Raw genomic sequence first — 19,096 nt, forward strand, 5'->3', positions numbered from 1 at the left:
TCTTTCTAAGTATGTTCACTAAAGAAGTTGTGTGAGCATCAGGATAATGAATATTCATAGCAGCATTGTTCACGAGTCAAAAACTGGAAACAACCTAAATGTCTGTAATCAATTAGATAAGTTTTGGTGCATTCCTACAGCAATGAAAATGAACAGACTACAGCCACACAGAACTACTGTGTTGAGCCAGAGAAGCAAGTAACAGACAAACTTACATTGTGATTTTATTTGCATATGTCAGAAACTGGCAAAACTGGGTCTATTGTATAGGGTTACAGGGCCACTGCATTGCCTGTCTGGAGGGGGCACCATTTCATCATATTCTTTGAGGGTGGTGCTTCAGAAGTTGTGAACCTGTGGCCCTATAAAGATCTATACCTAGGTAGTAATGCTGTGAAGAAATGCAGCATTATCATAACAGAATAATGGTTATCTCCAGGGGAAAGGAAGGAAATTAAGATCAGAGCAGGTCACTTGGGGGCTTCTTGGATAATGGCAATGATGATCTGAGTGCTGGTTTTACAGATGTTCACTTTATTCTTAAAACTATATTTGTTGTTTTATTTATTTTTGAATGTACATAGAAAATACATTTTAGAAAAGCAAGAGTAAGAGACTCATGAGTAAAGTATATGTTGTTTAAATTTAGTATATGAACTTTGTAGCATTAATTTTGGCTACTGGGGATTTGGGGTGGGTTGATTTTTCTTTTGCCTTTTATCTCTGCTGTGTTCTTTCTAGGTAAGGTTACTGGATTAATAAGTCCTGGACAGAAGAGGCAGTACATACAGAGTTTTTAGTTCTGGTCCTCCCCATTTTGATTACTACTTGGACATTAGTAATCAAATCCTCACTAGGCATTTATATTCCATGTCTGAAAGCCTAAGCTTTTTATACTTTAGTGTATGCACGTGCGCGCAAACACACCCGCCACCCCATGGATAATTTGGTACATATCGAAAAACCGAAATTAAGAGACCTGGACTCCTCATTTTATCTCACCTTAACTTGGTCTCTAACTTTGGGCAAGGGACTGAACTTCTCACTTGAGTTTCTTAATTGGTAACAAGATTTTAGTAGCATTCTCTCCCAGCTCCACAAAGTCACAAGGCCATTGTGAGAAAACCAAATGAGGCAGTATGTGTGAAGATGCTTTGAAAATTGTAAAATAATGTGAATATAAGATGATTTAAACTCAGAATTTTGTTTTCACATTAGTCATTCACTTCAGGTCCCTGACAGTGGTCCCCCCTTATATTTGGGGGTTATACCCAAAGACCCTCAGTGGATGCCTGAAACCCTGGAGAGTATTGACTCCGATATGTACTGTGTTTTTCCTACACACATATATTTTCACTCAAAGGAAGCATGTTATGGCTTATCTTTGGCATATTTGAATTACCAGCATCACTATTCTTGTGCTTTGGGGCCATTATTAAGTAAAATAAGAGTCACTTAACTACAACAAGCACTGCAATAGCATGACAGTCTGACAATCAAGAGGGTCACTAAGTGAATAACAGGCAGGGAGCGTCTGCAGCATAGATGTGCTGGACAGGGATGACGCTCATCCAAGGTAGCTTGAGGCAATAGGTGCAAGATTTCATCACGCTACTCAGAATGGCGCCCAGCTTAAAACTTATGAATCATTTATTTCTGGAATGCTCCATTTAATATTTTCATCTTGCATTCGACCGTGGGTAACTGAACTGAGGGAAGCGAAACCATGGATAGGGGCAGCTACAGTACTTGATAACTTGGGAAATTTAGATCCAGAGGAGTGATGTTGCTTAAAGACAGATATCTGGCTGTCCATTTGGAGAACTTGGGCTGGAACTCTGGATTATTCATGGTTTTTCCACAAAACAGCTTCAGTCTTTTTAAATAAATATTACAATTCATTTGAATTCCTTCTGGTGCCATTCCATAGGCATTCAAACACATATTTTGATTATATTATAGGATTTTTCAGCATTAAAATGCTGTGCTTACAGATGGATGCTCTGAACACTTTACATGTTGTGTTTTTTCCATAGGGTGGTAATCAAGGTTTGACAGTAGTAATTCAAGGACAAGGTCAAACTACTGGACAATTGCAGTTGATACCTCAAGGGGTGACTATACTTCCAGGTCCAGGACAGCAGCTGATGCAAGCTGCTATGCCAAATGGTACTGTTCAGCGATTCCTCTTTACCCCATTGGCAACAACAGCCACCACAGCCAGCACCACCACCACCACCACTGTTTCCACTACCACAGCAGGTAGAACTTGGGGCTTTTCAGAAACGCTGCATGTTATTACCACGAGTTGTGGGGCTGATGGGTCAGGAGGCCCAGTGCTTATCTTTGGGAGGCTATACCTCAAGCCAGTAAGCTTAACAGCTGATGGGTCAACCTCCCAAGATCTCAACAAGATTTCTTATTCTTGCAGACTCCCTGTCACATCCATCCCCCCATAAAAATATGGAAAAGGGGGTAGGAGCAGCAAAAAAATAGTGGCTACTATTAATAATTTATGCCTACACTTGGTTCTTGCCTAACTAAGTCATGATGTTAATCTCAAAGAAGGCAGATATATCCAGCTCGTAACCTACAAGTGAGAGCTGCAGGTCCAGAACTGTTTCGTTAGCCTTCTGCTGCAAGCTGCTGTCACTAACTTGCCATCGTGCCATAGAGAAAATGAAGGTTACATAGCCTGGACCAGAAGACCTGGCTGATTTCCAGAGATTTCTGGAGAGTCAGCAAAGTACAGAGGGTGGCCATGAAACGGGGTTCCCTGCTCCCCAGTTTAAGAGTCCTAACCCAACTGTGTCTGAATGGAGCATTTCTAAGTCATCAGCCTTCTATACTGTGATACAGAATTCTCACCTTTAGATAATCTCTTTCAAATTCTTCTTTATCCTTAGTCTTATGTTCTAGCATAATAGAAATATTTGATCTTTCCTTTTCACAGGTACAAGTGAACAAAAACAGAGTAAATCATCGCCCCCAGCACAGGTGCAACAAGCCAAAACCCTGCCACCAGCTCAGTCACCAAGTGTGAGTCCTCCAGAAGCCCAGCCACAGACTGCTCAGCCTTCGGCTCAGCCCCAAACCCAGCCCCAGTCCCCAGCTCAGCCTGACGTTCAGACTCAGCCTGAAGTTCAGCCCCAAACAACTGTTGCATCCCATGTCCCTCCTGAAGCACAGCCCACCCAAGCACAGTCATCCAAACCCCAGGTTGCAGTGCAGTGTCAGCCTCAAAGTAATGTCCAAGGACAGTCTCCTGCTCGCGTCCAGAGTCCACCACAGACTCGAATACGGCCATCAACTCCATCCCAGGTGTCTCCTGGACAGCAAGCCCAGGTTCAGACTACAACCTCACAACCGATTCCAATTCAGCCACATACATCTCTTCAGATACCTTCCCAGGGCCAGCCACAATCACAACCCCAGGTACAGTCTTCACCTCAAACTCTTTCATCAGGACAAACGTTAAGTCAAGTTACTGTTTCATCCCCATCCTGTCCACAGCTACAAATACAGCAGCCACAGCCCCAAGTCATTGCTGTGCCTCAGCTGCAACAAGTCCAGGTTCTCTCTCAGATCCAGTCACAGGTTGTGGCTCAGATACAGGCTCAGCAAGGTGGTGTGCCCCAGCAAATCAAACTCCAGTTACCTATTCAAATTCAGCAAAGCAGTCCTGTGCAGACTCACCAGATTCAGAATGTGGTTACAGTGCAGGCAGCCAGTGTACAAGAGCAGTTGCAAAGGGTTCAGCAACTCAGGGATCAGCAGCAAAAGAAGAAGCAGCAACAGATAGAAATTAAGCGGGAACACACCCTCCAAGCTTCTAATCAAAGTGAAATCATTCAGAAACAGGTAAAGTTATTAAGTAAAAGCAGCATGTTCAGTAGCTTGAATGATTGTGCTGTGCATTAGACTTAGTGTTTGGTTGTGTTAGGTTTCCTAAATGAGACGAGTCATTGTGTTGCGATTTAGAAGCAGTGCTGGATTAACCAAAAACTACTGAGTGGCTACTGTGGTTTGGGATTCTGTTGGCTTAAATAGTCAGTGCTTATTAGAAAAACACCTGTATTTTGGGAGAACAAAGATGGGAAGAATGGGAGATAGGAGATAGGAGTTTAAGTATCATTAATACAAACCGGGAAGGTTTAACGAAGTTTTAAAGCCACTTTGGGCATCATAGCGATTTGTTTGAAGTTATTTACAGTTGTCATCCCTTAGTTTGCATGTAGACTAAGCAAATTATAGACAGATTAAACTTATTTGCATTTCTAGCTTTACGTTGGTAAATAAGTGTTAAATGTTATTCTGTACCTACCTTAAATAAAAAGGGGCATGCAGTGGACTCTTAGTGAAGTAAGGCAGTTTAGGTGACTGAGATTTATTCTACTTAAAATGAAGTCACATGTGTGACATACTGTATAGCATTACTGGAGAAGAATTTATTTGCATCTATAGCATGCACCCGTCGGCACTAATCAGGAGTTTGATTGTGAATTTCAAGTGTTCTGTGTCATTCAGTTCCCGGGTCTCCCATTCAGTTCATCAAACTCACGTATCTCCTCTAAACTATATCCTCACTAAAACTCCCTCTTTCTAGCCACCCAAGATTGTTGTAATGATTAAATGAGGCCATGTGTGTAGAAGCACTTCATATTTGACATATAACATTGTGTAAATTTAAGGTGTACAGCATGTCTATTTGATACATTTATATATTGTAATGTGATTGCCGTTGAAACAATAACTAGCACCTCAGCTAGCTAGCATCTTTGACATATCACATAATTGTCATGTCTTTTCAGTAATTAATACCTAGTCTCAGCAAGTTTGGTGATTATAAAACTATTGTTGTTAGAAGCACTTTTTAAACAGCTAAAGGATTTTAAAGATCTGCGATTATGTTCGTATGATATTGACATCATATATATGTTTAAATGCTTTTTCCCCATCTCATAGTACTGTATAGTCTATAAATTGAGAATTACATATTACAATATGTTACCTTACCCTAATCTCTTTATCCCATCTGTGGGATGGGGGTGGAGTTATCTTTAAAATCAATGCCTGGGAAGAGAGTGTATAATATTAATAACATGGCCTTTGGAGTATGATAACTGGGCTAAACTTACAGCTAGATTATTACTTATCATGCCTCAGTGTCTTATTGAGTCCTACCTTTCAGTGCTGTTATGAGGAATAAATGATGTCAGGTGCTTACCTTAGCACAGCTCCCAGGACGTGGTTAGCACCCAGACCATATAGTAGCTCTCATTTTATTTGTATAATGATAGAAAATTCTTGGTTTCTTTGGGGAACATACTCTTGTGCTCAGATTTCTACTGTTATCTGTGTACCAACTTGTCATTATAAAATACGCACTTTTGGATTTTGTTCTGTCCTGAAGGTGGTGATGAAGCATAATGCTGTAATAGAACATTTAAAACAGAAAAAGACCATGACTCCAGCTGAAAGAGAAGAGAATCAAAGGTAGGGAGAAATGCTTATAACTCAGTAACACAGTATAACTCAGTATAAATCAGTCTCTTCTCTTTTAGCATGCTCAGGTGTAGGTTCTGAACTTATATTTTTTTATCCTAATTGAAGTTCATTAAATGAGAACCCCTGGCACTAATAGGTTCTCATAGCTGGTTCACATTGGTCTTTGAAGCTTTCCAGTCATCGAAAACTCATGTCTTAAGCCTTTCAGAATGAAATGCCCAGCATTACATAGGTTGTGTATTTCTCTCTAGAATGATTGTCTGTAACCAGGTGATGAAGTATATTTTGGATAAGATCGATAAAGAAGAGAAACAAGCAGCGAAAAAACGGAAGCGCGAGGAGAGTGTGGAACAGAAACGTAGCAAGCAGAATGCTACCAAGCTGTCTGCACTGCTCTTCAAACACAAAGAGCAGCTCAAGGCAGAAATACTGAAGAAGAGGGCGCTCCTGGACAAAGACCTACAAATCGAAGTGCAGGTGAGAAGGGGCTGCCTGTCCTCCTATGGCCAGGATGTAGCATCTAATTTTATTTTTTTTCCCCTTGAAATTTTGGTTAAGCTTAAAATTTCAGCTTGTTTTCTAGAATTTATACTTCTGCACATTTAGTAAAAAGCCATAGGACACATGTCTTTTAAAACAAAATATGGATTTTATATCTAAATGTATGTTGTAATCTCTAAAGTAGCCACTTTAAGAGGTTAGTCTATTGACTAAAACATTTGAGAAGTCTCTTGAGAATAGCTTTAATTCTCTATGACCATAATTTCATCAAAAGTTATTAGGAGCCAAATTTCATAAGAAAGGTAGAGAAACTGAAATAATGTTGAAAGAATGAAAAATCAAGTGTGTCCATTAAATAAAACCAGACTTCTTCCTTGATTTGTAGGCATTGCTAATCCTTTGCTTACTTGGAGAAAGTATTGAAAAATGGAAGAAAACATCCATTCATATATATTTAAATCGCTTTTAAAAAGAGAAATAGACAATGTAAAACATCCATAAATGTACATGGTATATTTTAAGGTGAGAAATACTAAAATACTGCTCAGCCCCAAAATCAGCATTACACATAACTCCGAGACATTAGAGGTCTTCCCACTAAAGTCAGAAAGCAGATGATAATGTCAAAATCAGCATTGTTATTTAGCATCTCTGTAAATTCTAGCTAGTGTGTTAAGCCAAGAAAAGAAAAAAGATAAAATCGTTGTTGTGTATGATATAATTATATCAAAACCCCAAAAGAAAAGCGATTAAAATTTATGAGAGAATTCAGTAAGATAAGTCCCTAGATAAATATCGAGACTATAACCACTGTCAAATAATAAACAAGCTAATTCACAGAAGCAACAATATATAATATACTACCTCCCTTAAATTAAGATATATTTTATAGATCAAAATTTTAATGAAAAAGGAAACCAGAAAAATAACAGAACACAATTGTCATTTTTGTAATCTTGGAGTGGGGAAAACCACTAGTAAGCATTACAGATTTCCAGTGCCACAAAGGAAAAAGCTTTGATGACATAAGAAAAACAATTATATAGGAAAAAAATACCAAAACAACATTGAAAAACAGGTAACAACAGGAAAGAAATTTGTAACATTTATGGCAGAATTCTTATTCTTAAAATTTAAAGAGCTCTGTAGTCAGAAAAAGATAACAAATTAACTAGATGAGGGGAATTCTTTCACAATATACACATAAATCAAATCACTGCAATGTACATTTTAAATATCTTACAATTTTATTTGTCAGTTATACCTCAATAAAAAACTGAAATTTACAAAACTCTAGTAGAAGATTGTGTAGGACACATAAACAAGCAGTTTTCAAATCTAAAGATGTCAAATACCAATTAACATATAAAGATAGTCAATGTACAAATGAAAGAAATGAAAATCCTAGAGAACATTTTTCTAGAGAACATTTCATAATTATATATGAAGATTGTGAAATGTGGATACTATGATCTGTAATTGCACCTCTGGAATCATCTAAGAAACAAGTAGGCAAGATACATGAACAAGGACATAATGTTAATAACAACAAATTTGGAATCAGCCCAAAGTCCACAAAGAAGTGGGTGTTGGTAATCGGTGTTTCTCACCAGTAGAGCTTTGGGCCCTTTTGACAGGCTACTTTTTTACCCACTGTAGGAAATTTAATATTAGGTTCCAAATGCTAATAGCATCCCCTTCCTTGTAATAGCTAAAAGAATAACTTTGTCCCCGCCACATACATTCATGCCTACTCTCCAGAGCTACCATTACCCTCCTCAGTTGAGAACCACCAGGTTAAATACAAATACATTTTGGAGTGGCCACTTTAACAAAATGGTGAATGTAGGGTTGATGCTTTTTTTGTTTTTAATTCATTGGGGGAAATGCTCATGATCAATATTTGAATGAAAAACGCATGTCGCAGAATAGTATTTATAATGTGATGTATCCATTCACTTCACTCAACAGATATTTATGTAACATTTGAGATGTTTCACATATTATTCCCACTCCATATTCTGCACAAAGTGGCAAAATATTTGTAGTGCATATCCTTTATAAATAAATAAATTGGACACATACATTCAAATGTCTTTCAAGGCAGTTATCTTTAGCCAACAAATAAAAATAATCTGTAAGTCCATACCGCCCAAAGATTGCCATTTTAAAATAATTTTAGAATATATCTTGTATGTTACACTGGAGACAACATATACTGAACATTTTTCAACATTCAGTATACTATGCAGCCATTTAAAAAATGTTATTACTACCGTAAATATTCTCTTGTAGTTACAGTTTTCTTTTTGATAAGTGTTATCTCTTGAGTGTCGAATATATTCAGCATTATTTTAACTAGTAGAATTGCTAACATAATGCATTTTGCTTTAAAGGACAATATTCAAATGTGTATATACTAACATTTAAAAATTTTTTAGTTATTTGTTTTTTATTTTCAAGATGTGTGATTTGTCCTTTATATCTACCTTTTCTTATATAATTTCTGCTTATCATTTTTTAAACTAACTTTATTTTGGGGGCAATTTTATTTTTTAAATTATTTTATTTTATTTTATTTTTTTAATGCCTACAGCACCTGGTCTTCCCATCCAAGTACTAACCAGGCCCAACCCTGCTTAGCTTTTGAGATCAGATGAGATCAGGCACAGTCGGGGTAGCATGGCTGTACACGTAATTTTAAATTTATGGAAAAATTATGCAGAAGTTAGAGAGTTCTCATACACTCTCTCCCACTCTGAAAGTTTCCCCATTGTTAACATCTTGCATGTTAATAATGTGGCACACTTGTTATAATTGGTGACCCAGTATTGATACATTATTACTAACTAAAGTAGCATTAAGGGACTTTATATTAAATTCACATTGTTTCACTGCTTGTTATACAGTTTTACACCTTTGACAAATTATGTCATATGTCCATGTTACATACAGAATTCAGGATCATGCCATTAGAGTAGCATACAGAATAGTTTCACTGCCCTAAAAATGTCCTGTGTTGCACCTTTTCATACCACCTCCATCCCCCTCTACTTGTCTTTTTGATAATTTTTTATTCATTTTTTTAATAGGACTCGTAACGTCTTTATTTAGCTCTTTGAATATCTCAAACATACTTATTATAAAGTTTTCATCAAATTGTTCTTTAAAGTTAATTTCATAGGGAGTGAATTCAGATTTGGTTATTGATTTTGTTGGTAGTCTTTTTTCACATTACATGTTGTCATTTGGTTTTGCATTTGGCATTTGATGTGAGAGGGGCTTTGCTTTGTTTCCTCTCGAAGCCATCGCAGCGCAGCCAACCCTTAACAGTGAGCAGGGAGCCAGCTTTTGCTGCCCATTTCACACGAAGCACCTGGAGTCCCCTTTCTTCCTGCAGAAACCATTACCGTTGTTGGGCTGTCACTTCCTACTTCTGATCCGGAGCCCAGCAGGCCCGCAGTTTTAGCCCTGTTCACAATTTTGTATCTCCAGTCCATAGAGACATTTATATTGTATTCAAGCATGGCTGTGTCTTTTCAGTTTTCTCTTTTATGTTTTACTATTCATTGGTATGTTCTTAAAGGGGGAGGATCAAGTGTGTACCCACTATATTGTCTTGATGATCTTGATTTTCCTAGTGTATTTAAATATGCTATAAATCCATGTTAATTACAAAATGAAACTCAAGATTTACTCTATTCCCTGGGGAAAAGTTCTGACTTTCTTTTAAATAGAGAAGGGCAGTTGAATAGGCTGTTGACTAGAAGATAAGCTCACAAGTCATATCTCCTTTGAAGATAACTAGCAGCTTTCTTCCTTTTCTATTTCTGGTTGTTGGAATTGGGTTTAAGGTATATAAAACACTCTCGTTTGGAATTACTAAAACTCCCGCACATTAGGCTGGACTGTGGAGCTACTTGGACAAAGGGAGGTGATGTAACATCCTCTGGCCAGATCATGCGTTTACATAAGTCAAGTGATAGTCTTGTATTGTCTTTAATTGGCAATAGGAAGAGCTCAAGAGAGACCTGAAAATTAAGAAAGAAAAAGAAATGGTGCAGGCCACAGCAGTAGCTGTCACTTCCCCTGCAGCGCCGCCTGCGCCTCCAGCCCCTCCACCTTCGCCTCCGCCTCCGCCTCCCCCGCAGCACTCGGGCCCCCTGTCCACGGCCACGGCCACGGCCGCGCTGCCTGTGGCTTCCCAGAAGAGGAAGCGGGAAGAGGAAAGAGACTCAAGCTCCAAGTCCAAGAAGAAGAAAATGATCTCTACTACCTCAAAGGAAACTAAGAAGGACACAAAGCTTTACTGTATCTGTAAAACGCCTTACGATGAATCTAAGTGAGTAGATCCTTTTGAGCTCTAGTTTATTTTCTTAAAGTTTAGCTGTTAAATTTCCAGTTTTGAAGAAAATGAGTATATTGGTAGCAATGTAAAATAGTTAAAATAGTTTAAAGTAAGGGTGATAGTGCTTCACCTATGATCTTGCATCTGATATTCTTAACCTTGATGCTAGAAAGTAAAAATGTTATTTCACATGTTCATAATTCATGTTTGTCCCTCATCATGTTCTTTCCTGTCAAAAACAAGCTTCCTGTTGCTCCTTTGCTTTCTCCTCTTCTCTGTGAATTAACTCCAGGTCAGTCAGTAATGCTGTCTGGAGAAGGAGGTCTATCGTTACCGCTGCCCAGAGTTGAGAGCATCCTCTCTGGGATCTGTTCGCAACTCTGGTTACATCAGACTCTAGAGACCGCACACGAATGGTGCAGGAGCTTTCGAGTCTGAGTGGCTTCGGCGTTTTAATTGTTTAATTTTAAGCAATTCTTTTTTTTCTCCCTGTATTAGAATACTATAACAATATTATTTTTGTCAAAGTTCCCACTTTTTTATTGGGACAAAAGTCAGAAAAATATAAAAAATGTTTCTTTCACCCATTCTTCAAGTAAGACACTCAAAATTTGATATATATAAGGCAGCTAGAAGCTGTTTTTGACAGTTATGGCTTGTATTTGGTGATATATGAAGATTTTAGTGCTACGAATCTATAAATGTTAGTTTATTTTTTCTTATTATTACTATCATTCAACTAAGTATTTAGCTTCCATTTTGAACATTTGGATGCGAGCCAGCTTTTTTAAAGCCAGAATTGACCATGATATTTTTTATAATACTGAAGTTTTTTGATTGTGCTAAAAAAATATTATTTAGAATTAGGAATGCTTAATGTTTAAAGTCGATGCCTAATCAGTTTCTAAAGTAAAATTATGATGTCTTTAATGTTGTTACAGCTGCAACCTTGAAGCTGCTTTGGTGGTGCTATTTAAATTACAGTCTTCAATGCTAGATCAGAACTTTTGTTGGTAGATTTTGCTGTGTGTTGAATTAAACACAGATCAGTTTAGGCATCTTTACTGTCATTGTCTTAGTTTATTGGAAATGTAACATAATGTAAAAAGTGGAGCCCTTTTAACTGATTATTTTCCCTTAGTCTAATACAAGTGTGCCTCCCTTTAAGCAAAATATACTAAATGATTTATAGAACAAAACAGAATATGATTTACTTTCTTTACAAAAAGATCTGCTTATGGAATTTCTTTAAATAACAGTCTTCTTTGGCCTATGTAAAATATTCAGGTTACAGAAATTTATTTTATGTGATACCTAAGTTGCATGAAATGAGACACACATGTACATGTGCTCATTCTCTTGAGATTGCCTCATTAGTTTGTGGATATTTCATATTTTTCAGTTTGTCATTATTAACATTTCAGTATACCAGGTTCATTCACTCCTTGTTCTAGTTTGGATGAGTTAGTGTTTTTTTAGTATTTTGTAATCTCTTATACCAAACCAGGCTGTTTTGGGAATCTAATGAGAGTGACTAAAACTTGAAATTCAAGTGCTGAGCTTACTTCCAGAACATACAGCCCACCATCTGGTGAAGGCAACATACAAGAACACCATGGGGGCCCCCACCTGTAGCAGTGAAAATCACGCGAGAATCATAATTCAAAAGAAAAAAGTTAATGGTAATAGATAAACCACACAACCGTGTGTTATTCCTTAACGTTCATAAAGCAGGTTCATTTAAAGCTTGAGAACGACTTCATTTCTCTAGAGGAATCAACCAAGAAACACCCTGCTAGAACCAATGGTATCAGCAAGGGCAGTTTGGTTCCCGGTGATTCATACTAACTCTTACTATGACTTTGACATGGCGTTACTACACAGTGCCTGTCAGCACTTTTAGATATAATGTATACTATGTGTTTGTCATAGAGATACATTCGTTTTGTCATTTGGGATATTATATTCCAGAAGCCTCACGTTTTAACTGCATTTGTTTAACCCACAGTTACACACTCTTACAACCCCACCTCGCCAAATACTGTAGAGCCTCTCACTGTTTTGGATAACTATCCTTAAATCACTCTCCACACCGTGTGTCCTAATTTTGAATTGAAGCAGTTCCTTACCAGTTAATTAATGTGGCCACTCTCCATGCCGTCACACACGTCATATTAACAGAAAAACTGGCCCATGTCATCTTCGGTTACAGTTAAATTTCAGTGTTTATTTAGAAAACTTGATAGAATTGAATTACTACATGTACCTTTCTTAGTTTTCTTCTTCATATCATATTTTGACCATTTATCTTCTACACCTGGCTGACCTGCATGTTCCTTGTAGTGTAACTTCTACTTGGTGTTTGCGCTTTGCTTTGTTTTCAAATTTAAATTGTGAGATACATTTTCAAACCTATCTAAGAAATAGCCCTGATTTTGAAATGGCTTCTGTGGCATAGGTTTGACAGATGTAAGTCTTTGATTCTTTGGCTTTGGTTTTTGTGCCTGTTACAGTTTTGCACACATTCATTAAGAAGCAAACATTACCATCAGTGTGTTCTTTATTTTTTTCAAATTCCAGTATGTTTTTAAAGACCCATATTTCACTAAACAGTGTATTTGTTGAAATCGATGTTAGTGACTTTATGTTTCCACACTTGATACAGTGTCTGATGCTGTAGTTTGCCAGGGGTAGAATGGTCGGATTCAGGATGTTTAGCTGACTCATTGCAGAAAGTTATCCTGTAAGAAAGTGAATCAGGGCAGTGAAGACAGAATTAAGTACCATGCAGCTCAAAATGACAATTACATTGTCATTTTCATTGTGAATACTTTTAGGTTCTATATTGGCTGTGATCTTTGTACTAACTGGTATCATGGAGAATGTGTTGGCATCACAGAAAAGGAGGCTAAGAAAATGGATGTGTACATCTGTAATGATTGTAAACGGGCACAAGAGGGCAGCAGTGAGGAATTGTACTGTATCTGCAGAACACCTTATGATGAGTCACAGTGAGTTCTGATAAGAGCATCATATTTAATAATTTAGGAAGACAAATTGCTCTGACTGGTTATTTATTATAAAATAAAAAGCAAGATTTTTTCTGCATAAATTATACACCTACATTACAAAGTCCTTTCCAGTGTTTTTTTTTCTCTTCTTCCCTCTCTACCTCCCTTTCAAAATTTATGTTGCTTCATAGTGAATGTTTGAGATTCATTGGAAAAAATACGGTTTAATGGTAGACTTGATTCTTCAATATGTAACATAGAATTAATGAGATTAAAATAGCTTGACTTGTTTGGACTTCATTAGTGTTTGAAATGGCGCTTTCTTGTAGGTTAGAAAAACACTAATTTGGATACAAGCTCTGAGACTGTCATTAGCTTATAGGATTTTGAACTTCCAGTTGGGTGGCAAATATCAGCTTCCCATATGATATGGTACTTGTTGAAAGATTTTTGGCTTTTTTTGTTTTGAGCTTTAAAGTCAATAAAAATGTTTTACATTTTTTTGTATTGGTTTTCTAATATTTTACAGTGTTCAAAATAAACTTGTAATGCTTGTTCTTAACATCAGAAATACTAAATTAACACATAGGAACATCAGTCTTCAAAAGTATTAAAACAATTATAATACTAAATGTTTTATATCCCAGGGTTAGAATATTTTTGGGTGCATGTTTTATCACTTTTTAAAGTAAGTTATAAGTAATGTGATCCCATCTGTTTTGAACTCACATTCGCATTTCGGACCTTGCAGATTCTATATTGGCTGTGATCGCTGTCAGAATTGGTACCATGGGCGCTGCGTTGGCATCTTGCAGAGTGAGGCAGAGCTCATTGACGAGTATGTCTGTCCACAGTGCCAGTCGACAGAGGATGCCATGACAGTGCTCACGCCACTAACAGAGAAAGACTACGAGGGTTTGAAGAGGGTGCTGCGTTCCTTACAGGTGAGAAACGCCTCTGCGTGCAGTGTTTGAGGATGAAATCAACCAGCGTGGCTTTGGGAACTCTTCTAGGGCTCGAACTTTCCGGTCTTAGAGTACCTGCTCACCTGCTGATGCCCAGGCGATCTAGCGAAGCGCTCCACAGACTTCAGTCCTTCGTGTGCCAATGTCACGGGGTTTACCGTATCCACACACTGACGCAGCTGTTGTTTAGCTAACACTTGTGTTTAAAGTAATTCACTTTTTTAACCTACGTTTTATTTTAAGGGATAACTTCATCTCGCCGCCATAAATTGAAAAACAGTTTGATTAAATTCTAGTTAGATACAAATGCTTATCTAAGGCTTTGAGCCAGAGCCTTCCCGCCTTATTAAAAATTAAAAGGAGATGGGACGGCTTACGAGATTAGCTTATATTAAGAGGTGTATTCCAGACGTGAGAGTGCCGGATTGATACTTTCTCTCGTTGGAATCATAAGCAAAGAATTGGAGGAACTGACAGAAGAACACAGTCTCAATATGCAGTTGAATGTTTCTTAACATCACATCTCTGCCCCCTCAGAAGCCAGCAGTAGTAACCATTGCACAGTCTGAACCCATCCCACCCAGTTTTATAGGTGTGACTGCAAAGCCATCATCACTCAGTTGGCAGGTCGTCACGTAAGGGACAAGAGTACAACTTTCTCGACTCCTAAGCTGGTGCTCCACCCTCCCACCCACCATGCTAAGGTCCTCAGACAACCCTTTGAGAACCGTTATTATACCATATGCTCATCTGAGATAATTTGTGACTAGAGCAAAAAGCATCTCAGCATAAATAATTTTATCTATCCAGTTTAAAACTGATTTTGGAGTTTAAGAGTTGATTGGTGCCGTAACTCAAATGGGAAATCTAAATGGAATTAGTATTTCATCTGACAATAGTGACACCTTTTTTAAATTTTTTATTTTAGGCCCATAAGATGGCCTGGCCTTTCCTTGAACCAGTGGATCCTAATGATGCACCAGATTATTACGGCGTCATTAAGGAACCTATGGGTAAGTACCTGGGTGGAATATGGAGTTCTTTCAGAAGTCTCAGCAGATATTTCATTTATCATCCATAAAATTAATATATTAGGATATGTTGAGCAGATTTGGTGGGTGTGGTAACTTGTAGGATAAATTAAGATGATGTATTAATATGTAAATGTGTATACCATCAGACCCAGCAATTTCATTTCTTAGGATTTATTTACGTGGGCACAAGTACGTTGTTCATCACAGCAGTGTTTATAATTGCAAAAATACTGGAAATGAAATAAATAGCCATCAGTAGAGTAGCTAAATCAAATGATGTATAAGCGACATAATATGCAGCTGTATAAATGAATGAATCCAATCAATAAATGGGTCAGTTCTGTCTGAGCCTCTCATCCTTCCCTGTCACATCTTCCTCATCTTTTCCTGAAGGAGATCAAATTTGATGGCCCACAGTAGAGATCCAACAAAATATAGCCTCATTTCCTGGAAAACAAAAGAGTAATAAGTTATAGCTACAAGTAATTGTATTAAGATGGAAAGCAATGATGATTTCATTAAAAATAGTTTATCTGCAAAAAAAATTATAGAAATTAAAACATAGATAAAAGCTTCCAAACTGCCAAAGGTTTATTAGCTCTATCTGATGAAAGAAGTATTCCAAAAGCCAGCTAACCATTTTATAAATGGGAAGGGTTTTATTGTATATTTGATAGTTACTAAGAGAGTAGATCTTAAAAGTGCTCATCACAAGAAAAAAAATTTTAAGTATATGTAATGATGGGTGTTAACTTATTGTGGTAATCATTTTGCAATATATACATATATAAAATTCTTTCATGCACCTAAACCTAATACAATGTTACATATCAACTATATGTCAATTGAAAAAAAAAAAGTCTTAATGGGAAGAATTTGTGTTTTTGAGTACAACTTTTCAAAGGGAGGGAAACAAAGAAGGGATAAATGAGGGAAAAAAGTGTCTTTGAGGGAAAAATATATTAATAAGTAGTCATTTCTCTATTCTCTAGATGTTGAATATAGAAGTTAATCCTTATATTCGCTTCAAATTTGTATATTCTGATTTGAGAAAGTACCTGGGGGTGGAAGGGGAGTTGGCGGTGGGGGGGTGGATGGATGGATGGATGGCTAGATAGATAGATTTTCCTTCTAAAATAACACAAGTTAATTATAGAAAATTTAGGAAATAAAAAATAATATGTACATCAAACATATTTCAAAATAAATATTTTCATTGAAAAAAATTTCCCTTCAAAATATTATATGTGCTCCTCAAAAAATCACTATAAAACTCTATAATTCCCTTTCATCTTTTCTTCAATGAATCTCATTACATTTTGGCCTGTTTGAATTGAAATTATATAATGATCTGTCTGGCAAACATCTTCCTGTAACATCAGTCTTCAATAACTTGATTTTAACGGCTTTATATACTTTGTAATTGAATATACCTTAAGTTATTTAACCAGAATTCTTTTCTTGAAGAACTAGACTTTTTTTCATATCTTTTTTATTTTTTCATACCACCCAGATAAACATCATCTTAGGTATGTACATAAAGATAATATAGATCTCCAAGACATATTGTTGAAAGAAAAATCAAAGTTACAGAACAATACTTAGGTTTTAAGCAGTAAACAATTATATATTTTCTAAGAGTACACAAATGTCTTTGGAATTACATGGAAAATGTCAGGATATAGACTAAATTGAAAATAGTAGTTTCTTTTAGGAGTACGAGGGAACCAACAAGATCAGCAACTTTTATTAAACAGAAATAGGTTATATGAATTATCATGTTTTATAGTGTACTTCGTAAACTTTTCAGTACCTTTCTTACATCAGCTGCGGTATAGACCTATATCATTTTTTAAGTATATGAAATTAAGATAATTTATTTAATCACCATCCATTGATGGGTTTTTCATTGTATGCAGTTTTTGCTGCTATAAACAGCACTTGGGTAAACATCGTTGATCCTTCATTTGCCTGCACTTGTTTGTTTCCTTAGAAAAAATTCCTGGAATTAGAATTTCTATGCCAAAGGATATACATACCTTTTAGGCTTTTGATAAATATTTTTAAATTGCATTTCAGCAAATCGAACCAGTTTCCAGTAATAGTGTTTATCTGTACACTTCTCTCTGAACACTTGAAACCGCTGAATATTATTGCTGTTTTGAAGGGAAATTTTTTTCAATGAAAATATTTATTTTGAAATAATATGTTTGATATACAAATGCAGATGTTAAAGAAGTGGAAGAAGAGAAAAAAAGGGTAAAAGGTGTCAAATACTTGGTGAGGAAAGGAAATTTGACTTCGGGTGGTGAACACAATGCAATATACAAATGATATAGAATTGTACACTTGAAACCTCTATAATTTTATTAATCAATGTCACCCTTCTAAACTTAATAAAAAAAAGTTTTTTAGAGTATAGAGAGTAAAATATAAAATTTACTGCCACTCTTTTACTCTCCCTTAACGATACTGTTAATAGATTGATATTATAATTTTTAATTACTGCTAATTTAGACAAAGAAAGTAGTTCTTTGGCGTCGCATGATTTCAGTAACGAATGATTACTTACTGTTTGAACATTTTCTGTGTGAGTCTCCTATCTGTATATTTTGCCCATTTATCTCTTGAGAGATTCATGATGTTGTTACTGTTATTTAAGGACTATTTAAATAGTAAAGACACAAGTTTTATAGTGATTTTTTGAGGGCACATATGATTTTTTAAAAAATAAATTTATTTGTTTAAATTAGTTTCAAGTATGTAGTACATTGGTTAGACATCTATAATGTTCATAAAACGAATCCCTATTGCTCCCTCCCTCCCCTGGCCCTCCACTTAGCCATCATATTAATGCTAACTGCATTCCCTCTGCCATGCTCCCTGTGCTCAGCTATCAACTACTAATTTGTACTTCTTTAACCCTTCAACCCATTCTCCCAGCCTCCCAACCCTCCTCCCCTCTGCCTGTCACCAAATTGTACACTATATTTCTGAGTCTGTTTTTGATTAGTTGGTTCTTTTTGTTCCTTAGACAGTGCATATAAGTGAAATCATATGGTATCTATCTTTCTCTGGCTGATTTATTTCACTCAGCATAATCTCTAGGTCCATCCATGTCATTGCAGATGGTAGGATTTCATTTTTTTAATGGCATATGATAGTTTTTAACATTTTGGATTCACATCTATTAATCATCATAAATTCTGCCTTTGGAGTCATACTTTTAGCCCTTTTCCCTACCCAAGTTTGTAAATCACCTGTATGTTCATTCTCCTAATACTTTCTTTTAAGAGATAACTAATTAAGTTGGAACCGTAAAATGTCCAAGCACTACTTATATACTTTATTAAAACTAGTCAGGCTTTAAGTACCTGGAACTTAAGTATGAAAATGATAATATTCTGATATGATGTGTTATATTAAGCTTTCACTCTTTTCTGTACAACTTAAATAACCTACACAGAATAATAGATGTGTCCAGATCGTGCTTAGAACTTAATCACCAGGCTGTAGGTACATTTTTGCAGTTGTTCTTGTTTACACAGTTTTCTCTCTACCTATAGAGACTGAACCTATCAAAGATGTGCGTGTATGCGTTAAAACATATGTAACATAAAATTTGCCATTTTAACTATTTGCACAATTTAGTGATTAATTATATTCACAGTGTTGTATCTTTTTGTACCTTTTATGGTTTTAATTTCTGACCTAAACTTTTAATCCACC

The 19,096-nt window shown here is 36.4% G+C and overlaps 1 protein-coding gene and 1 pseudogene across 1 annotated transcript in view; one reads left to right on the top strand and one right to left on the bottom strand.

Annotated features, from left to right (window-relative positions):
- BPTF (bromodomain PHD finger transcription factor) overlaps positions 1 to 19,096 on the top strand; it is a 130,017-nt gene that overhangs the window by 102,383 nt on the left and 8,538 nt on the right. Inside the window, 7 exon segments of the mRNA XM_011368578.2 lie at positions 2,037 to 2,262; positions 2,954 to 3,861; positions 5,414 to 5,496; positions 5,760 to 5,985; positions 10,023 to 10,351; positions 14,120 to 14,312; positions 15,262 to 15,346. Of these exon segments, the coding sequence (XP_011366880.1) occupies positions 2,037 to 2,262; positions 2,954 to 3,861; positions 5,414 to 5,496; positions 5,760 to 5,985; positions 10,023 to 10,351; positions 14,120 to 14,312; positions 15,262 to 15,346 (2,050 nt within the window).
- Positions 8,597 to 8,703, bottom strand: LOC111744934 (annotated as a pseudogene).

This window comes from Pteropus vampyrus, unplaced genomic scaffold (genome assembly GCF_000151845.1).
Source record: "Pteropus vampyrus isolate Shadow unplaced genomic scaffold, Pvam_2.0 Scaffold143, whole genome shotgun sequence".
In the NCBI taxonomy this organism is placed as follows: domain Eukaryota; kingdom Metazoa; phylum Chordata; class Mammalia; order Chiroptera; family Pteropodidae; genus Pteropus; species Pteropus vampyrus.